Here is a 23,593-nt window from a genome sequence, read left to right as displayed (position 1 = left end):
CTTATCCGCAAAAAATACTAATGCCAAATTGAAACGTTGGAAATCGTACCTAGAGGAGCATGATTTCGAAATCGCTTACAAGCCAGGAAACACTAATGTTGTGGCGGATGCTTTGAGCAGAAATGTATGTTCTTTGACTGGTACTCAACACTCGGCTGAAACATCGGATGATTTTTTTATAATCAGTACAGAAACACCGCTAAATGCTTTCAAACATCAGGTGATAATTAAAAACGGTTGTGATAATGTGCAACGAAGACAGATATTTTCATCGCATAACCGAATAACAATATCATTGAACGACACTAATGAAATTTCTTTATTACAGGTTCTTAAGAAGTACTTCGACCCATCAAAAATAAATGGGTTATTTACATCGGAAGCGATAATGGGAAAAATTCAAGAAGTATATAGGAAGTATTTTGGTAATACAAATTTATTGAAAATTAGATACACTCAAAAATTAGTTCGAGACATAGAGGACGAAGAAGAACAATGGCAAATTGCTAAAACAGAGCATGTTCGAGCTCATAGATGTGCAGAAGAAAATACACAGCAAATTCTTCGAAATTTTTATTTTCCCAAAATAAGAGCAAAATCAAAACAAATAGCAAAAGAATGCCAAACTTGCCATGAAAATAAGTACAATCGAAAACCAATTGACTATCCTATTCAAAAAACTCCAATACCATCAAACCCTTTTGAAATAGCTCATATTGATATACTGTTTCTTGAAAATAATTATTTTTTAACTTACATAGATAAATTCTCCAAATTTGCCCAAATTAAATTAATTGAATCAAGAGCAACTATCGACATTTTACCAGCAGTTAAGGAATTAACAACAAAATTCTTTCCGCCCAAAACCTTGGTGATGGACGGAGAAAAGTCTTTTTGCTCTAGAGAATTGGAATTATTTTATAAAGCATACAACATAGAAACATATGTAACGGCTACGGGAAGAAGTGAAATGAATGGTATCATCGAAAGATTTCATTCAACGTTATTAGAAATCTATAGAATAACAAAAAAAGAAAATCCAACATTTTGTACACCAGATCTTGTCGAACTTTCCGTACAAAAATATAACAGTTCAATCCATTCAGTAACCAAACATACTCCTATTGAGGTTATCTTGCCTTCAGTAAGATCGTCTGAGATAATTAATAATGTACACAAAAATCTGATCCAGAAACAATCTCAAGACCTAATTTTTCACAACAAAAATAAAAAATCAGTCCCAATAGACAGAAATAATGACACTTACGAAAAAACTAGAGCAAGACTTAAACATAAACCAAGGTACAAAAAGAAAAATATTATGAACATAAACAATAGTACAGTTCTCTTAGAAGGTAATAGAAAAGTTCATAAAAATGACCTTAAAATTAGATAAAAAAATTAAAAGAACTAAACCAAAAAAATGATTTATCAACGTTATTTGTAAATTTAAATTGAATTCTTAACATAATTGATTGATTAATCAACTTAATTTAAATTGATACTCATACTTAATTGCTACTACTTTTTTCTCTCTTTTCATTATTCTATTTCTTATATGTTAAATTTATGTATGTGTTGTCTATGTGTTTTGTCCAAAAAAAAAAAAAATTTTTTTTTGTTTGGCACTATTTAATAATGTTAGTATGTATATATATATCTTTTTATATATACATATATATTGTGGTTAGTTAAAGATTAGTTTTGATTCTTTTGATAGGAAGCAAAGGATTCATAACGAGAGCCACAAGAACACCTGAACTGTTCCTCTTTTCATTCTTTTTTAAGATAAAATAGATAATAGAATAGAGTAGGTAAAATTTAAAATAATTTAAATATGCCAAGTTTTACTTAAGACAACATAAATGCATTTGTTAAACAAAGAATAGATACAAACATGCTAGATTATTTCCACTTATGCTAAAAAAAAAAGAGGAATGATAATAATAACGTAGATAATCAACGGCAAAATATGGCTTGTGCAATTCTTCTACATCTTAAACAAATGGATTTGTAGACAGTCTACATGTGTACATGCGTGTGTGTATTTATATATTAATGCTTAAGTATATTTATATATCTATACACATCGGAATATGTGGACATGTGGGTTCTACACATGTATATTTGTGTAAATAGTGGTATTGCATACTGAGAATGGTTATACTAGAAAGTGAGGAAAAAATGGGCTGTACAATTTTAAGTGATGAGGAGCTACAATCTGTTCAGATTTCGAGATTCGTTGTGTTCTCCAATTTGTCGCAAAGGAATTCAAAGATCCGTTACGATCTTTTGATGCGAAAGAGGCCAACGACAAAGATCTGTCAGGAAAAAGGAACTAAGTCTTATAATCACTTGCGATCGGTAAAGGTCCTTGTGAAAAGTCCATTATGGATTATACGAACATGAACAACATGAACAACATACCATCCAGTGACAGAAATGTCAGGTGTTTCGAATGAAACAAAGGATACAAAAATATCCAAGCACGAATGTTGTTCTAATACTATGAAATGTTCCGCAAGCAGTATCACTAAAAGACGAGGACGTCTTTTCTTGTTGGCCCGGGAGTAGTTAACCATCCTATGTGTATGTGACACACCACTATATTTACCAATAGCTATAGCCAAGCACCATATTCATATAAGATAAGCCGTACACTCATACATACAAGATAAGGTTAGGATTAGAGTTGATAGGAATCAAACTAGGAGAAATAAAGACAGTTAGAATCTGGAACTCAAAGCGTTCGCATCATTTAATCCGAAAATATATTAACTTGCGTAACATATTTTCTCGTTTTGGCAACCCAGTAACACTTGTGTCGGATAATGGTCCACAATTCACTAGCACAGATTTTGAATCTTTTTGTAGGCAAAATGGGGTTGAGCACATCAGGACAGCGCCGTATCACCCGCAATCCAACGGGCAGGCTGAAAGGTTTGTCGACACCTTTAAGTGCGCTTTGAGGAAGATGTCAGCCGATGGTCTCACGTTACGAGAAGCTCTGGACACCTTCTTCCAGACCTATCGGGCCACCCCGAACGCTCAGCTGTAAAATTCGAAAACTCCTGTCGAGATTATGCTAGGCAGGCGTCCCAGGACCTTGCTAGAGCTGTTATTGCCGCCACGTCAAGCTTCACAACCGAGTGCTGGTCTACGAGTTCGTGAGCTGAATCCCGTTGAGTCGATCTACGCTAAGGAGTACCGCCTGAACGATTGGAAATGGGTCACTGCTACGGTGGTCGATCGGCATGTATCTGGTTCGGACTGCTGAGGGGAAGACGTTCCGTCGACACATTAATCAGCTACGTCGACGTATCAGCGACGGTTCGTTTAAGGACACAACAAGGGCCCATTCACCTTTACCTTTGGATCTGTTATTCGATGCTTGGCACTTTAATCCGTCATCAGTACCTGCATCATCGGGCCAGCTAGAAGCTGATAAACCGTCCTCACCGCCAGCGCCTGTGTCGTCCTGTGTTGCACCATCTAGTAATTTTAATATTGAGAGCAGCCGTCCAACACCCATCAAATGTCCACGAAGAAGAGCTACATCCCGCAGAACGGATCAAACAATCGATTCGGTACATGAACCACGTCGCTCTTCTCGCAACAGAAGACCGCCCAGTCGGTTCGATGTGTACCGAACGTTTTAAGGAGGGAGATGTTATGTTGAATATTTTGCCTTAGTGAGCCAACCTGTATGTATCACGGCTCTCACTGATGAGTGCACGCATCTCGTGAGATGCCGTTAGGTTCGGACTTATGACGTGATCCCCGAAGGATCACTCTCTCTCCGGCGCGCCTCCACATAGGATAGTGAAGAAACGTTTTTATATGTGATAACTTATTCGCGTGCATTCGTCCACCTCTTATTTTAAATGCATGACGACAGACCTTAACAAAAATTAATCTAATATTTGTTCGCCACTTAAACATCTATTGATATATTCCCACATGTTGCGGACGTAACCCTCGCAATCTTGGAATGTTATTAGAGAAGCACCATTTTCAATGGCTGTCATCAGATCATTCTCGTTTTCCGGATTAGCACGTCGCACAATGTTCTTCCACTTACTAAACATATTCTCAATTGGGTTGAGAAATGGAGAGTAATGCGGAAGATACAGCAATCTAGCGTTAATGTGTTGGGTAATGCATTCCTTGACTTTATGAAATGCCACATTATCCATTACCAATACCGGTTCAAAAATTCCAACTTCTTCCAATTTGCCTTTCAGTTGTAAAATAAAATCCTTAAAGGAACCCCGCTCAATCGCAGTTGTTTTGGCTACATAATGCACAATACCATGCCTAGTCATAGCACAAACGATGGAAATATTGCGGCTCCGAAGCTGTGGTACTACTACCACTGCAGGTTTGCCGACTGCCGATTGCCCCATTGTTGCACGCATGCTTACGTTCATGCCTACTTCATCTATGTAGATGATATTTCTTTCGCTATATTCACGAGGAAGCGACATAAACTCCACGGCATATTTTCGCCTTTCTTCAATGTTAGAAGGTGCGTTTCTTCTTTCTGGGTGTCTATTCACACATTTGAAAGAATAATGAAATCCTTCTATCGCTCGTGATATGGTGGTTATGCTGGCCTGTATGTTATGTTCCTACTCCAATTTTTGCTGCATTTTCCGTAGTGTTATCGTGCAATGTTAAGGGTGGCCACTCAACCGGGAAAACCTGGAAAACCGGGAATCAGCCGGGAATTTTATTTATCCGGGAAAAACCGGGAAAACCGGGAATTTCGCTTTTAAAACCGGGAATTTGTCACAGCTCTCGTGTACCAAGTGTATTTTCAGCCACCTGATTTCTTTTGTGTATTCTTCGCAACCTACCGTGAGCTTACCTAGTTTGTCGCACCAATGTTTATGGAAAACACAGTCTGTTTCATCGTCATATGGTAAGAATTGATTGTACTTCTCATTCGCACTGGTGCAAAACTTACGTTCGCCGAATCGGGTACACGCATTTCCGTGCGCCTGTATTTTGTTCAACAAGCTGTAGGTTGCGGCAGTGGCGGATTTATCGGTGGGTGAAATGGGCGATCCACATTACGCCCCGTATTTGTCCAGGCGATATGTATTATTTTTTGGGAACTTGTTATCCCCCCTCCCACATTAAACAATTTCAACGTATCAACCACATATCACCAGTACATTGGCCTTTTACGTTTCGGTTTGGATGGTCTTTACCATCATTCCTCCCGATTGTGTGAAGTCACAGAAATCGTGCGCGCACGTTGATCTGCCTTTACTCCCACAGTCCAATTGTTGCTCTTTTGTTTTCACGGGGTTTTGCTTCAGCACATCCATTCTGCTCTAGTTGTATGGATGAGTCTTGCGGCGTTTCCGTTCCCGAGAATCGAAGACAAACTGTTTCGATAGCGCATCCGTGATCGTGTAATGGTATGTGTATAGAATGAAATCAAAAGCTTAAGCTGCAACCGAATAATGGATGGAGTATATAAGAGTGGGTGGGTGGGTGGTGGGGCAGGAGGATTCGAATCGCTGGCTAGTTGGAGGCTTCGATTGCCGTGGTTGTGGACACTTTTAGTTCATTTTGCGGTTTGAGTTGAACAGCATCGGATGTGATGTGATTAGATTTAAAATTGGATTGTCGAAGTGCAAGTGCAAATCACGGTGTCGTTTGAATTAATTGATATTCAGTTTATTGAAGTGTGTTTTTCAAATTATTCAATTTGCTATCAGGTAAGTTTTGTACAGCACTGGCTGCAAATTGGTTAATTTATTAATTATTAATAATAGTCTCCCATAGATTGTCTGCTATGCCTACCACATACAATCCAAACTATGAAAATTCATTTCCATGGTGTTCTCCTGACCCGAAGGACGTATATGCAGCGGTTTGCAAATGGTGTAACAAAAAAATAAAAATCAACACTAGGGTAGAGTGGCTTTGGTTAGTCATGAAAAAAGCAAAGCACATCAACATAATGTGTTGGTTCGAAAAACTAACCTTTCGATCAGCCATTTTTTACCAAGTAAGTGAATAACCGTTTGGCGGTAGTTAAGTTTTAATTTTTAGATTTTGGTATGTGTAAAAGTTATAACGTGTTTAGAATTTTAAAGTAGCAAACTTAGGATGGTGTTCTATATGGAAGTATTAAAAAGAGTGTTTGCAGCAGATTAACCCTTTCCGACCGATGCTGATTTTCATTACCTTTCCGTTCCGCCAGCATCATCAACGCAAGCACTTGATTTTGAACCAAATATGCTGCAGCAAAATTAAGTTTTTTTTTGTATTACGATTTAAACTCTTCCCAGTACATCAATACTGTTATGTGTGCGATGAGATTTTTGCCAACCGCAATAATTCTTAGAACAAGATTCTTCGATCTGTGCTTCGCTGCTATTCTTGTGAGTATTACAGTTCTTGACGATGATTGTTGTTACTCCCGCAAAACGCTAATGCCACGGCATACGGAAATGATTACTGGCGGTTCTTGGTGATTACGTTGGTACGCGTTGGTGTTGCCGACGGAACGGAAAGTTAATGAAAATCAGCATCGGGTGGAACGTGTTAACACTTTCATAGTTTTGCGATAAAAAAAAGTTCAACAAATTGTGTCCCATTTTTATATATGTGTTCGGTTATAAATTCAATATTTTTATATTTTTTTGAAATTGGTAAAATCATTATTACATGACTTAATATTTAAAAAACGAATTAGGGGTGTATCATATGAAACAACTAGCACTAAATGACCGATAAAAACTATTTCTAACTACTAAATAAAACTAACTTTTCATTTATTTGAACTAAAACTAATTTAATTTATTTTTATAATCCCGCTACTTTAACACCGTATCCCGCGATCACCGACACCAGAATGGCCTTTTTTCGCCATCGCTTCGCTCGTCTCGATCGCTTCTCACTCTCTTCTCATAAAATGTTCTCGCTGAGTGTCAGCCGCCTGAACATGCCGAACATGTAGCCGGTTGTGTAGAGAACTTGTTGCGGCTAAGGTCGCTACATATCATTACACTTTTTTTTTTTAACGAAAGTGCTGCAAGAAAATTTTTTATAGTGCCGTTTTTTTCATGCAAATCGATATCGCCTTATCAATTGATATCTCTGGTTTTCGCATCATTTCCGCCTGAACGACCCTCGTGGTGCAGTCTCGCTATTAATCATCTGAAGTTGCTCGTACTCGCAATATACGTAAATAGTGTCGTTTGGGGTTTGAATGTAATATTATCGTACCCTAAATTTTACTAATTTGACCTATTTCGTATTTCAGATGTTCTGTTCTGGCTTGGGGACTTATCGCTTATAACAAACGCTGGGGGAGCAATTCGGTTTCTATCAATCATTCAACCTCATCCGCTCAACCTCGCCAGCTCAACCTTTCATTTCGCGTGCCTTGTTTAGTTTAGGTGTTGTTTTAACATGCCTTTTATGCCGTGTGCTTTTCGTTGGTGCCTTCAGTGTTGATATGTGTTTGCGCTTATAGTGTGTATCGCTAGGGAATGTGTATCGATTGCTCACGGGAATGTTAGCTATAGTCGCCTTTATCTTTTTTTTTTTTTTTTTTTTTTTTTTTTTTTTTTTTTTAAATCCTTATTTCTATTTACAAAAATCTCTATGTATAGATATATATGAAAACTCTATAACTAAACTTATTCGCGAATTTATGATACTACGATTGAAAATTTTGCTAATTATAAGGTGTTCATATATATCTATTTACAAATCTACTTGTTGTTTGTTAGACTAACTTAACCTAGGTTATTATTATTATTTTTATTTTTTTGAATGCCTTATGTTACTCGTTAAACTTTTTTAACCTATTATTATGAACCTTTTCTATTTTTCTTCCGTTCCTTATTTCGCAAGTTTGCTCGCTCGGTATTCCTACCACTTCATAAGGCCCTTTCCAGATACCCTGCAATTTTTGTCCAACCCCCGTCTGATTATTCCTAACTAATACCATTTCTCCCCACATGGGTTGCCAATCAATCGCATTCCTATCATATTTCTCCTTGCGTTTCTCTTTTGAATTTATCAAATTATTTCTTGCTATTGAATGAATCTCTGTTAGTTTTGTAATAAGCTCTTCGCAAAAATCACTATATAATTTTTTCCTATTCTTTTCTTTATAAATTGAAGTTGGAAGTCTAGCTTTTCTCCCGAATACTAATTCATAAGGAGTAAATCCCGTAGACGAATTTATACTTGTGTTGTGTTCCATTGCAAAATATGGCAATACACTGTCCCACTGTTGATAATTTTTGCCCACAAATTGTCTCAAATATATTTTGAGTTCCCTGTTGGCCCTTTCTACTAAATTTGCCTGTGGGTGGTATGCTGATGTATTTATTTTTTTTTATTTTTAAGATCTTGCATGTTTCTTTCATAATCTGACTCATGAAATTTGTGCCTTGGTCCGTTACTATCTCTACTGGAGCTCCAACACGGCAAATAACTTCCTCAACAAACGCTTTGGCCACCGTTGTTGCTTCTTGGTTTTCCAGGGCTGTTACTATTAAATATCTACTAAGATCGTCTTGAATGACTAATCCATACTTGTTCCCTCTCTCTGATTCCGGCAGAACAACAATATCCATGAACATTTTTTCAAATGCCTGTTTTGACGTTGTTGTTATCTGCATGGGAATTTTATTGAACCGGCCAATTTTATTCAATTGACACGACTTGCAACCTTTAACGTGTCCCTCAATGTCTTTGTCAATTCCCTTCCAGAAAAACAACTCCTTGATCCTCTTTTTCATCCGTCTCACTCCCACATGTCCTCCCAATGGGGCATCATGAAATTCATGAAGCACAGTATTTATTTCGCTTCTCTCAATTTCAATCTTATCAGAAAATGGGTTGTAGTTCTGGAATTTGGTTACGACAGTTTGTTTAACTTTTTCTAATTGCTCTTTCCTCTTGGCTTCTTTTTCGCTTGTTTCCTTTTCCAAATCAATTTTCATTAAGTTTTCCCAGTGATCATCTTGTAAAGTAGTACTCTTACTTGCTTCTATTCTCTCTTCCCCGTTATCATTGTTAAGTTCGAGAACTACTTTTTTTCTCGTTTGCCCGCGTGTTACCACTGCAACCGTATTATTTACTTCCTCATCATGTTCGTTCTCTTTAACCTCGGGAAGCCGTGATAGGAAATCGGCAACTATATTCTCTTTACCTTTCTTATACCGAATTTCACACTCCAACCCTTGCAGTCTCAATCTCAGTCTAGACAAAACTGGAGAATTTTCCTTGAGACGCCAAATGGATACTAATGGCCTGTGGTCGGAATAAATAATAAATTTTTGACCATAAATATAATGTTGAAAATGGTCAACTGCCCAAACAATAGCTAGAAGCTCCTTTTCAATCGGGTGATACCGCTTTTCTGCTCCTACCAGAGTACGACTGGCATATGCAATTGGGCGTTCTATTGTTTTTTCATTTGTTAATACTGCTCCTAGAGCATAATCGCTGGCATCAGTAGTTATAACAAAAACATCTCCAAAATCAGGACGTACTAACAAAGGCTCAGAAATAAGCAAACTTTTTAATTTTGTAAATGCCTCATCACATCTTTCGTTCCATATAAATTTCACATTTTTCTTCAATAATTCATGTAATGGTTTACGTATATCAGAGACGTTCGGGATGAATTTTCCATAAAAATTAATAGTTCCTAAAAATGAACGTACTTCTTTAAGATTTTTTGGCGTTTGCATATTTAAAATTGCCTTTACATTTAATTGTGTTGGTTTGATGCCTTTTTCATTGATTGTGTGACCTAAATAAGTAATCTCTGTGTGAAGCAGTTTACATTTTACCGGTTCAATTTTTAAATTGTGGCATTTCAATGCTTCTAATACTTTAGTTAAAGTATTGTTATGCTCCTCTACTGTATCCCCAAATACAACGATGTCATCTAAATAGACAAAGGCTTTAATGGGTTGAATTGTGTAGAGCACCGTGTTCATAAGTTTTTGAAACGTAGCCGGGCTATTTTTGAGCCCCATTGGCATCCTTAAGAATTCATAATGCCCCTTAGATGTTGAAAAGGCGGTTTTTTCAGCATCTTTTGGCGCTATAGGTATTTGAAAAAACCCTGACTTAAAGTCAATTGTTGAAAATATTTTGCTGTTACCAATATTGTCCATTATATCATCAATTCTAGGAATCGGATATATGAATGGTTTAGTGATAATATTTAGCGCACGGAAATCAACGACAATCCGATATTTTTTTTGATCGTTTTCTGATTTTTTTGGTATGTACATTACCGGCGCATTCCACGGGCTTTTGCTAGGCCTGATTATATGCTGCTTTAACATTTCTTCTATTCGTTCTTCCATGATCATGTTTACAGGGTTTTACAATTGATTGTAGACTTCCTGCTCATTTTTTTGAAATTGTCGCTTTTGATTTCTTACCAGCAGCATATAATTTGGGTTGAGCGCTATAGATTTTTGAAAAGGTGCAATTGATTTCAACAGGCCATTTTCTGACAGCTTTACCAGAGGCGCGTTTAGAACCCCTACAGTGAAAGATCGATATGCTGTAGAATCGGTTACTGTTTTTAAATGCCGTCTGTAATTAGTGTAAAGCAATACATTTGCTATGAAAATCGATTATTTACTTAAATACTGATTTTACAAATACATAACGCAAGTTGTAGCAACATTTAAAAAATAATATCATATAAAATAAAAATATCCACCGGTGTTTTTCAAATTTGAAGATATGGAACTAGGCACATAAACGCAGATCACGAAAACGGAATCGCGCAATCCGCCCCACGATCACCAAAACACACAAACACAAAATAGAAACAAACGTGTTGCAAACAGTTGCAAACCGTTAACAGATGTTAACGGTTTTAGGTGCGTCAACAGTATTTATCTTCCGGACGGGATTTGATAGCAGTTGTAGCAGCGGTCTGTTGTAGGTAGTTCTAGTTCAACTCTATCGTTGTCCCAATTTTAAATCATGCAAACACATGTAATGCACGTATTTGTTTATATTGTTTCAGCAAACATGGATGCATCCGTTGCCGCACCTCGACGCCGAAACTAAACAGATTCTCCTAAGGAAATTGCTCACGGACTTTGGTCATCTTGTGTCAATTTGATATTAGGTTTTTTTTTGGTAAATTCATACATTTTTTAGTCTCAACTTTGACACACCGCTTGCAGAGATTGGTGAGAATCATCCTGTACCTTACGTTCAGAGGCTTACGTTAGACTTTTCCATCGTAGTTACTCAGTGCGCCAGTTTCCACTCAAACACGTTGTTGTGGCGGCAGTAACAGTATAGCACACTCTACTAACAGGTGTTGTATCTACATAAAGTTGTTCTATTTTCTAGCCGGTAAGAGATTATTTCCTGGATAGCAGTAAAACTATTAGGAATATAAAAATAATAAGGAACTATATAATCAATAAAGCATGATACCATGGGTTTATTTTTCCCTTATCAGTTCAAAGAATCTTAACAGCTATTGGTTTTGGTATTAATTGAAGGCAGGATCAGTTCATAAAATAATTAAACAATTTAAAGGTAACTAGGGAGTTCATCTCTATCACTTCATTACAGTTCATTACATCACAGTTGTTCATACATAAATTCAAGATCAGATCAGTTTAAAGCTAATAAATGAAAACAAAAATAATTCAAATCAATTATCAAGAACTAAGAACTACTTAGAATCGAAAAGAAAAGAAGCTTTTCAATCCTCAATTACTTCACCTCGCAAACAACGAGCCAAGTAAGCCCCCATATTCCTAAAGTACCCTTCACAATCTTGGGAAGTGACAAGGTTAGCACAATTTGTGATAGCTTCCATTAATTCCTGCTCATTCTGTGCGTTGGCTCTTTTTACTAAATTTTTCCACTTACTAAAAAGATTTTCTATCGGGTTTAGAAATGGCGAGTAGGGAGGCAAATAAACTGGTTTATCTTCGTCGTAGCCTATTGCTTCCTTCACCTCGCTACTCTTATGGAAAGCCACGTTATCCATGACCATAAATGTTCGATGAATTTCGCGCATCCTCAATTTTTCTTTGAGCTCATAAATAAACTGCGTAAACAGTTCGCGATTTATGGCTCTGTTATGCGACAGGTAATGAACAATGCCACTCTTATTCATTGCGCAAACAATAGAAATATTTCTTGAGCGCAATTGAGGCACGACAATCGTTGGAGTTGTTCCCTTTAGCGATCTACCCTTTGACGTGCGCATACTCACTTTAAATCCTACCTCATCCAAGAATACTATATCTGTATCGGGATTTTCCATCGATATTTGGTAACACATCGAAGCATACGACCTACGTTCTTCGATGGTGGAATCCGTGTTACGCCGTTCGGGAAGATTATGAATTCTTTTAAACGAATAATTAAACCCTTTGATTTCGCGGGCTACTGTCGTCGTACTCACACGCACGTTAAATCTTTCGTATACCTTTTCTACCAATGCCTTCAACGTGACAGTGCAGTCTTCGTCTATCCAAGCACGAATGCTTTGAGCAGCCTCTTCCGATAACAGTTTTGCACGATTGCCACCCCGTTTAGCAGCCGCAACTTCCCAAGTGTTTTGGAACTTTTTTATAATACTATAAACAGTTCCACGATTCATGTTCAACATTGTGGCGATATCTTTTCCGGATGTTCCGTTTTCAAACGCTACTATCACCCGGTTCCTGTCTTCATTAGAAGTAGTCTTGTTTCGGCGTCGAGGTGCGGCAACTGATGCATCCATGTTTGCTGAAACAATATAAACAAATACGTGCATTACATGTGTTTGCATGATTTAAAATTGGGACAACGATAGAGTTGAACTAGAACTACCTACAACAGACCGCTGCTACAACTGCTATCAAATCCCGTCCGGAAGATAAATACTGTTGACGCACCTAAAACCGTTAACATGAGTATGTTGCACATCCACTTTGTTGTGAAATACATACCTATTGGTACACGACGAGGCACTGTTGTATCAATATGATCAAATTTATAGTTGCGAACTGTTTGCAACACGTTTGTTTCTATTTTGTGTTTGTGTGTTTTGGTGATCGTGGGGCGGATTGCGCGATTCCGTTTTCGTGATCTGCGTTTATGTGCCTAGTTCCATATCTTCTAATTTGAAAAACACCGGTGGATATTTTTATTTTATATGATATTATTTTTTAAATGTTGCTACAACTTGCGTTATGTATTTGTAAAATCAGTATTTAAGTAAATAATCGATTTTCATAGCAAATGTATTGCTTTACACTAATTACAGACGGCATTTAAAAACAGTAACCGATTCTACAGCATATCGATCTTTCACTGTAGGGGTTCTAAACGCGCCTCTGGTAAAGCTGTCAGAAAATGGCCTGTTGAAATCAATTGCACCTTTTCAAAAATCTATAGCGCTCAACCCAAATTATATGCTGCTGGTAAGAAATCAATAGCGACAATTTAAAAAAAATGAGCAGGAAGTCTACAATCAATTGTAAAACCCTGTAATGCTGTTGGGAACCTGTATTGCCTTTTAAATATCGGGATATTGGAACTAGTTTCGATTTCATGTGTCGCTGCTTGAGTGTATGTTAATTTATCTCCCGGGAGGTAGAATATATCACTGAAGTCGGCAATAATTTTGTTTGTGCTGATTTTTGTTGCATTATTTAAATGATTTAAATTGATTTTATCCATCAATTCCTTATACCTTTCTGAACCTACTAATTCCCTATCTTTGCTCGTTTTAACTACGTCGCAATCTGCGAGTTGCTTCTCTTTGTGTGGGAGCAATTCGAAATTTTCTTTTTGAGTGTTATCACTGTTTTCAAAAAGGGTACCGTCTATTTGTTCTAATTCATCCTTTTTTTTTATATTCTCGTCTGCGGTATTTAATGGTTCAGTATTTAATGGCTTCTTCAGATAAATTATTTGAAAATTCGATCCGATGCACATTGTATATTTTTTTAAAAAATCTGCTCCAATTATAGCTGGAACGCTAAGTTTTTCTAGTATATAAAATTTTATAGGGTATACAAAATTGCCAATATGTAGTTTTAAAAACATGGACCCTTCAGTATTGGATAAGGATCCATCGAAACTTGATGAAGTTACTTTATCATTGTGATTCATAAAATCTAAACCTAGCTCTTTTGCTATATTCAAACTCAAGGCGTTGAAACAGGCTCCCGAATCAATTAAAAAATTCACCATTTTCTTATTTACATTTTGCGACAAAATTTTAGCCATTAACCTACCGTCTCTAGTGCATTCAATATTAAGCGATTCACATTCATCTATGGGAGTACTGTGTAGTGTTTGCTTCGTCTCTTTACACGTCTCTGTTTGTAAACCAACAGAAAACATGTTATTTTGTTTTAAGGGAACACTAGTTTTAGTGTTAAAATCAACTAGTGTTCCTTGTATCAGTTTTTTGTATGCATGTTTTGATATGCTTGCTTTTGGTAAGTATATTGAGAAGGCCCTTGTGAAAATTTATGTGCATAATAGTTTTGTGATGATGGTGGACAGGTGTTTTCATAATGGTGTTGTGGTGGTTGTGTGTACTGATTTCTATTTTGGTAATAGTGTTTTCGTGGATGTTGTGTATAATTATTTTTATAAGATGCAAAATATCTATTTGGCTGAGCTAAACTACTGTTGAAGTAAGTGTTATTTTGGTTATGTGTAGTGCTATTATGTTGTGGTTGACCATCATAATTGAAGTTAGTGTTATTTTGGTTATGTGTAGTGCTATTATGTTGTGGTTGACCAAAATCACAGGTATCTAAATTGTTAGTGTTGTTATGATCGCAGTGTGAGGCACTACTATTATTCATTAGTGTATGGGGCTGGTGTCCTCCATACGTTGTGTTGTGGCCCATTGAACGATTATTAAAACTATTGTTTTGACTCGCATTGTAGGTCTCATCATATTCATTATTTGGTACCGGTGTTTGCGAGCGATTTAGTCTAGCCTCAATTTTCCGAATATGTTCGATTTGAACAACTTCATCTTCCAGATATTCCAACAAGTCATCAAATTCCAAGTGTTTATTGGTTCTGGCTAAAGTTTGCAATTCTGGGTTTCTTAATCCGGCTAAAAAGTGAATTTTTAAATTTTTTTGTGCGTAAGAATCTTCACTGTTTTACTTTTTCGTATCGATGTTCATTATATTTTGTTTTAACCTTGCCACCCTTTCTTTATATTGAGCGAATGGTTCATTGACTCCTTGCTGCAAGCCTCTTTAAATTCTTCAAGCTTCTTCTCAAACCCATCCTTCTTGGCGTAGTGATGTTTGAACTCATTTAATTCCAAAAATTCTCTCTTAAAACAATGTCTGCAGGATATCATCTTTCCTTTGTTTTTGCACTCTATTTCCTCTTCTTTGTGCTTAGCATTTCTTATGTCTTTGCAGATTAGGTCTTCTGTTCCATAATGCACGTCCCAGGTTTGATTGTGGACCTTAATGGTTATTCCATTTTTGGTAGGAAAGCAGTCTCCTTTGAATTTCATACAGCTTTCATCCTTGCAATCAACTGTGATGAACATCAACGACAGAAACAAAGAATAAATAATCATTTCCGTTGTCTTCAATGTCTCCAATTTACAAATTTCATTGAGAACTTTTTATTGAAAAATACAATAGGTTGTACTTGCTGCTCATTTTTTTCTCCAAAAAGCTTTATTAAATTTAATTTAACATTCGCCCACGTATCATCTAATATGCACCTGAAAAATCCAGCAGCATTTCCTTTTAATTTGAACATTACCGTTCTAATTAAATCCTCTTCCGATTCGCCTCTTGGTATCTGATTCGCAAAATATTCCACTTGAAATAAAAATCCATCTATTTCCTTTGCAGCTCCGTGATATTCAGGAATGCATAGCATTGCCTTTTCCGTTGGGAATTCGTAAGCCATTTTTGAAAATGACGCGTTCAACGCTCTATCGATTTCAAGGCTTTGATTTAATAATTCTCCTTTGAGAATTTGGAGGCGTTTTTGGTAATTATATTGTGTGTTTAGACAACTTTCACTATTTGCCGTGGAGTTTAGTTGCGGTAATGATGGATTAATATTATTTACACTTTTTGAATGAACCTGAACAGATCTGTTCCTAAGTGCCAATACCCTTGGGTTCATTACCCTCTACGTAAGCGTAAAGAATGAAGGATTAATAAAAATGATACTTAAACTACTGTACCAACTACCTCTTACTGCTTATTATTACTAAGTTGATACTTTTAAGGAAACTTGTTGAGAAAAAAAATGAAAATTTACACTTATTTCACTAATTATCACTTAATCACTAACAAGCTACGATTTTCCCTTCACCACTTACCCAAAAAAAATTTTTTTTTCCTTCACCACTATACCTGATTCATATACCAGCCAGAATTAGCGTTATTTGCGCTACTAAGTATGCGCTTTACCGCTGTCACCAGATGAAACAACTAGCACTAAATGACCGATAAAAACTATTTCTAACTACTAAATAAAACTAACTTTTCATTTATTTGAACTAAAACTAATTTAATTTATTTTTATAATCCCGCTACTTTAACACCGTATCCCGCGATCACCGACACCAGAATGGCCTTTTTTCGCCATCGCTTCGCTCGTCTCGATCGCTTCTCACTCTCTTCTCATAAAATGTTCTCGCTGAGTGTCAGCCGCCCGAACCATGTATGCCGCCTTCAGCTCCATCTACACGTAGCCGGTTGTGTAGAGAACTTGTTGCGGCTAAGGTCGCTACACATAAGACACTTTCCTGAAAAAGTTTTTGTAATAATTCATGTATTTCAAAATAATCTAGAAGTACATATAACATATTCTAGTAGGGGTCTTAGAGAAATATTTTTCGATGACGATTTTTTTTAATTTTTTCAAATTGTATTAAAGGTTTTATGAATTTTACAAGGATCAGCCTGTAATTTTGAAAAATATTCATTTTTTCTAAAAATAATTTCGTCTCAGAAGTTTTGATCGGTTTGAGAATACAGACCAAAATGTGCAAAAAGGTTTTCAAAAATTAGTTTAAAATTGCCTAACAGCCTTACCCATAAAGTGAATATAGATTCAAAGCTAATCCGATCAGACAAAAGCCAGATCAGATCACAAAAACCTCAGCAACGTTATGAATGTAATCATAACCTGATTTTTTTTTTATCTCAACACCCACTTCACCTAGACTGCTATAGAGGCGCCCACAGCCGGCCGTTTGTTTGTGTAATCGCAATGTATTTTAAGAGTATAAATAATGTATGTAGTATGTAGTATGTATAAAATGCGATCTTTACTTCGTTTTTTTTAATAATAAGTCATGCAATAATGGTTTTAACATTTTAAAAATATACACTGACATGCGGAATAAAATATTCTGCAAATTATATATTTACAGCAGTGTTCTCCAACCTTTGTAGGATCGCTGACCTCTTGGCTTTGATAATACATTTGATGCGGCCCACATCTTATTTTATATACATAATTCAAAGTTTTTAAGCATTTGCTTAACATCATAAGATCGCCTTAGACATTGCGTGAAAATAATGTGCAATTTTAGATGTTTTGCTATATTTCATTTAACATTTATGAGAATATGGCCAATCACACACCAAAAGAAAGAATATTCCATTCCCTAACTATTTCAACTGTAAAACATATTAAAATATAGAATTAAAAACATTTCGTTATGATTCTCCGCTGACCATTAGTGTTTCGCCGTGAACAAATCTGGGAGTCGCAAGGAAATGTATTAGATTTATTAATTAAATATGATTTCTAGTCTACATAGTTGGGGAATTTAATTTCCTTTCTTTTGGTGTACAATAGCCATATTCAAATAAAAATGTTTTGAAATACAGTCGAAAACCCCAAAATTTCACGTTCAATTTCACTTTATTCTATACGTAACTGTTAAAATTGTTGTCTTGATTTTGGGAAAACAACTGCACTATGTGTATGACAATAAGCAATTGTTAGAAAAAAACATTTTTTTCGCAGACTGTTAATGCTGCGGACCACAGGTTGGAGACCACTGATTTACACTTATGGTAGTTGGTGTATAACCCGATAACTAGCAATTAATTTACACTCTCACGAATTCTGTAACTTAAGCTTAATGGTTAAATCTATATAGTGTTGTATAATGGTAGTGCTATGTACGCAAAAATATGATTATTTGATTTTTAAGAGAGCTCTTTTCTTCTTTTTTATAGATGCAATCGTTGGTAATAACTTGTTGTCGTCATCTCCGTCACTTCCTTCACTTTCCACTGCAATGGCTACCCATATCATAGCTTCAGATTCTTCCACGAACGCTGATAATCAACACTCTAAGGCTTCCAACGTCTTGAACAGATTCATGATAAACGAGCAAGTTACAAGTGCTGAAATTGTGTGGGCTCTGGAAACTATTGCCACTCATAACTCCTATCGCAGTGCTGGGGCTAACACTAATTTGTTCAAGACAATGTTTCCGGACAGCCAAATTGCTGCCAAGCTCGAGATGGGACGCACAAAACTAGCGTATCTAATAACGTTTGGTTTGGCACCTTATTTCACAAACGAAATATTTAAGCAATTTGATGTATGTTCCGAAATAGTAATTGGTTTCGATGAAACATTGAACAAAGTTTCACAGCGCCAACAGATGGATGTTAGTGTGAGATTTTGGAATGAAAATAAGGAACAGGTAGAATATCGATACATTGGATCAGCGTTTTTAGATTCTTCTCGTGCAGTCGATCTCCTTAACCGATTGAAACAGTGCACAGAAAAAAAGCCTGCTCTACTAAATAATGTGATTCAGCTAAGCATGGACGGGCCGAATGTAAATTGGCGTTTAATGAAGGACTTAAGCGAAGAACTTCGAAATCTGCGTGGGGTACCATCTTTTGATTTGTTAAACATAGGTAGTTACGGCTTACATGCTATTCATAATGCTTTTAAAAATGGCATGAAGCACACTAGACATGGGCAAGAAGAGCGGGAATCATAAGGTTCGCTCGCTCCCATTAATGAGCGGGCGCTCGCCGCTCTTCATTCCAGAAAAATATGATTCGCCCGCTCGCATAAAAAAATAAAAAAAAGCTCGTTTGAAATTAGTTGCTCCGAGAAAAAATTCTAAATCTATAATACTGTTGGGCTTATACGGAATGTAAATAGCCGCAAGTAAAAACAACAAATATTTTTATTGTGGTTAAAACTCAAACTCAAATTAACGTTTTATTTAAAAAAAAAATAAAAACATCACAAGCTACTGTCGTCGACCCACACTGCCTATTCAAAACACACGTATAAAACATCGTAGAGCGCGAGCGCATCGTATCACAATGGGCAGTTTAGAACAAATTGCGGGATAAAATTATTTTTGCAGAAATGGTTAGTTTTTATCGTTTGTAGTAAAGTATTATGATAGTAAATAACATTTTATTTGTAGTTCGCATCCATACCACCAGGTGGCGCTACATAAAATAGTGTTTTAAGGGATCTTTGTTTAGTTTTATTAAATTTGTGTGTTTTTTTTCTTGTATTATTTGTTGCTAATAGTATAAACCATTTTAAAATATACTGTAATGTTCCATAATGAAGATTAAATAAATAATAATAATAATAATATATAAACAAAACTTAATAATTTTGAATAAGATATTTTTTTCTGCATTGTATAGGACAATTGTAGCTAATTCTCGTCACTTTTACTCACAGGTAGTACAAATATTAAAAATTTACACACACAACTTAGGTGGATGCTATTACAAGCTCCTGACGTCTAGTTCACTTTTCTAAAGACATGAATAAAGGCATTTAAATAATTGGATAGAGCAGGTGCATTGAAATAAAGTACTTCCCATATTCGTAATGAAAAGCAGCACATATTGTTTGTCTTTGAATATTCATCCAATACCTTTCCAAGTGCTGTACTGCCTTCAGAAGGGGTAATAAAACTACAAATTCCTTCTTGGTTTTACAACTATCTGAAAAAATCAAAATTGTACGATAGCTACAAACTAAGTATTTACTTCATTTGTAAAGTTAAACCCTGTCCTTGTTTTAGTGCGTGTAGCTACTGATATTGAACTGGTTAACGAATCAGAGGAATACAGCTCATTATACAAAATGTCCTTCTGAATGCATTTTCTTTCTTGCAAAATATTCTTTGTAGCATCTCCCCTCTATCCTTATATTTAGTTTGTCATGAGTTTTGGGAGTTTCTTCTCCCAAAACGCCAATAGATGCTACTGCATTCATAACGTTTTCCTGTTATGCGTATAATTTAAGAATTATTTTCCTTATCTTCTTCTTCTTCTTTGGCTCAACAACCGTTGTCGGTCAAGGCCTGCCTTTACCTCTTGTGGGTTTGGCTTTCAGTGACTAATTATTGATTTCCCACCATAGCAGGATAGTCAATCCCACGTATGGCGGCACGGTCTATTTGGGGCTTGAACCCATGATGGGCATGTTGTTAAGTCGTACGAGTTGCGAGTATTTTCCTTATATCCTTATATATAATCTGCAGTTGGACCAAAAGGTATTTGGTTCTGATTTGCTTCATTATATTTAATGATAAAGTTAGGTTAGAATAGAAATTTACATATTAGATAAGTACATGAGCTGAAACTAAGATACACAGGTTCGTAATTGAAAAGAAAGTTGATCAAAAGCACGTAGAATATATTTTTGTAGAATACACGAAATACGCTACACTAGGCACCTATGGAGCCGCCTAGTTACGCATGTGTCTGTTTTTAGAAAAAGTTGATGTGAAAAAACTTCAATAAAATTCGCGTTCGCAAACTTTCGCAGAATATTTCTTCACAGATTGATAGTATATATATTACACTATGATGTGACATATAAAAGTGGCGTAGAGTGGCGTTGTCTCATATAATGGCATCAAGTCAAAAGTTAAAATGATGAAAATTTTCAGGAGGTTTCTTCAGTTATTATCGTATATTTTTGCATAAAATTAACTTAGCTCAAAATTTTTCATGTGTTTATAAAGCTGACTAAATATCCTTTATAAAATGTCTAAACTTATCAAAATCGGTTCATATTTGAAAAAGTTACAAAGGTTCAAAGTTTTCCAAAAAAGTGAAAATTTTTCTGCGTTTTTTTAACTAATCTCGACTTTGAGAGGTGTTTTCTAGAGAACCAGAACAGATAAAGAGCTCATATTTGGTATTTTTCTTAGTTTAACCCTTAGTATTAAAACCTATTATTTGGAATTGCGCTATTACAAAGTTGATTTTTTGAATTTCATCCCGGCAAATGCCCATTGTGCGTATGTGCAAAACACAGAGACAACACAAAAACAGAGAAAAACATCCTGGCTTGCAAGCGCACTGCTTGTCCAAAATACGTAGCGAGAAGATCAGGGTAGCTCGCGAGCGCACTGCCTATCCAAAATCCATGCAGAAAAAAACAGCCTAGCTCGCGAGCGCACTGCCTATCCAAAATCCATGCAGCAAAAACATGGTAGCTCGCGAGCGCACTGCCTATCCAAAATCCATGCAGAAAAAAACATGGTAGCTCGCGAGCGCCCTGCCCATCCAAAATACGTAGCGAGAAGAACAAGGTAGCTCGAGAGCGCCCTTTCTCTTCTCACTACGTATATTGTCCAGGCAGCGCGCTCACGAGCTAGCTTGATCCTCTCACTATGCATGTTGGCGCTCGCGAGCTGGGCTGTTTTTTATGAATGGATTTTTAGCCAACCGGTCGCTCGCGAGCTACTCTGTTCTTCTCGCTACGTATTTTGGATGGGCAGGGCGCTCGCGAGCTACCATTTTTTTTTTCTGCATGGATTTTGGAAAGGCAGTGCGCTCGCGAGCTACCCTGTTTTTTCTGCATGGATTTTAGATGGGCAGCGCGCTCACGTGCTAGGCTGTTTTTTTTTGCATGGATTTTGGATAGGTAGTGCGCTCGCGCTTAGTCTGAATTTCTTCGCTGTATTCGCTGCAGGAAACCAGTTATTACGATAAAGAATATCAGTTGTTTTGTAATAGAAAAAAAAGTATTTCAATTGCCTTACGCTATGTCTTTTTTATACAGGAGGACGGCTTTGCCTTATAGCTTAAAGACTCACTATAATAATGATTTGAGTAACATTCGTTCACAGAGTGACATTTTGTTTTTCTTCCTGCCTGATTATTATTTCATTCCTGCTTAAAAGATCATTATTTCATTAATGCCACGGATGAAAAAAATGGGGAGCACAATTAATGAAATGGAAACTCATTAGTGATTGTTTTGCTCCCATAGAAGATGTAAAAAATGTGTATTTTTGTGTATTGATTTTTTCTCACCATTAACTATATACTCTATTATTCGAGAACAACCTGCATTAATTAAGCAATACCTCACGAAAAATATCACCTATATCTCCTGTCCAATTAAAGGTATGGCTAGCGCGAGCGGACGAATCACCGCTCGCTCGTGATTCGCAGTAAGCAAAAGAGCCAGCTCGCTCGAATCGTCGCAAAGAATCATTTTGCCCATGTCTAAAGCACACTGAATGGAACATTGATGAGCTTTTGACATCCCTCTATTATTTGTTCAAAGACTTTCCGTTGCGCCGTGCAGATTATAAAGAAACTACCGGATCCAATTTATTCCCCCTCAAATTTTGTCCTGTTCGATGGATTGAAAATTTGAATGTGGCTGAGCGCGCTTCTAAAATGATTCCTCATTTGAAAGTTTATGTGGCTGCAGTCAAAAACCAACGTGACAAAAAACTCAAGGAAGGTCACCATTCTTTCAAAAGAAGTTTTGCAGCAGTTGCTCAGTCTTGGCCACTCGCTGTAATAGATAAGGCCATTTCTGATGTAATGATGAGCTCAAAACTTGCCGTTTTTATTTCATCAGCTGGATGTGTAGAACCCTTTTTTGCGAGAATTTCAATGTGATGCTCCAATGGCGCCATTTTTGTTTGATGAGTTAACTTCACTTACCCATACTATAATGAGTAAGGTTTTAAAATCGGAATGCCTAAATGTAAAAGTTAAAGCGATCACCGATATCGAGCTCAAAGATAACAACATTCTACCGACATCGCAAATTGATATCGGGTTTGGAGTCAAAGCGGCAATTAAAACAATAATGGCACGTGGAAAAATATCTGAAAAGATTATCCTACAGTTTAAGAACGATTGTAAAGCTTATTATATTGCCTTTTTGATAAAAATTGGTGACCGTTCTCCACTATCACACAGTTTTACACGATATATCTCATATATAAATCTAGAGACCTTAACAAAATCGCTTGATATTGCCTTGAAACGGTTGGAATACTGCCCGGATTACATGGTCCAAAGAGAACATTTAACGGGTAATGTAGCTGAAAGTTCGTCAAGAATAGTGATGAGTCAAGTAGCACTGTGCCACCACGCACACACAGCACAGTAAAATGTGCGAGCACAATTGCACATTTTATAAAATTGTGGTGCCACACTTCGCACATTTTTTGTGTTCCGCACGATTTTTGTGCTCCGCACAGTTTGTGTGCTCCGCACAGCTTGTGTGCTCCGCACAGTTATTGTGTGCTCCGCACAGTTTGTGTGCTCCTCACAGTTATTGTGTG

At 36.5% G+C, this 23,593-nt stretch overlaps 2 protein-coding genes across 4 annotated transcripts in view; both read right to left on the bottom strand.

Moving 5' to 3' along the window:
• LOC133392901 (uncharacterized) overlaps positions 1–23,593 on the bottom strand; it is a 590,816-nt gene that overhangs the window by 200,319 nt on the left and 366,904 nt on the right. The window lies entirely within an intron of this gene.
• On the bottom strand, positions 10,834–13,132 carry LOC133393386 (uncharacterized). Of its 3 annotated transcripts, XM_061658192.1 has the most exons (3): positions 12,975–13,132; positions 12,860–12,920; positions 10,834–12,771 (listed from the first exon to the last, which is right to left on the bottom strand). In XM_061658192.1, exon 3 carries the CDS (start codon positions 12,764–12,766, stop codon positions 11,735–11,737), a length of 1,032 nt encoding a protein of 343 aa, XP_061514176.1. In that variant the 5' UTR covers positions 12,767–12,771; positions 12,860–12,920; positions 12,975–13,132; the 3' UTR covers positions 10,834–11,734. The 3 variants fall into 3 exon arrangements, with proteins under 3 accessions (XP_061514176.1, XP_061514175.1, XP_061514177.1); XM_061658191.1 differs by having other exon boundaries at positions 10,834–12,920; XM_061658193.1 differs by having other exon boundaries at positions 12,860–13,005.

This window comes from Anopheles gambiae, chromosome 3 (assembly GCF_943734735.2).
Source record: "Anopheles gambiae chromosome 3, idAnoGambNW_F1_1, whole genome shotgun sequence".
In the NCBI taxonomy this organism is placed as follows: domain Eukaryota; kingdom Metazoa; phylum Arthropoda; class Insecta; order Diptera; family Culicidae; genus Anopheles; species Anopheles gambiae.
Note: the sequence above shows the minus strand (reverse complement) of the source record. Positions and strands in the feature narration are given on the sequence as shown.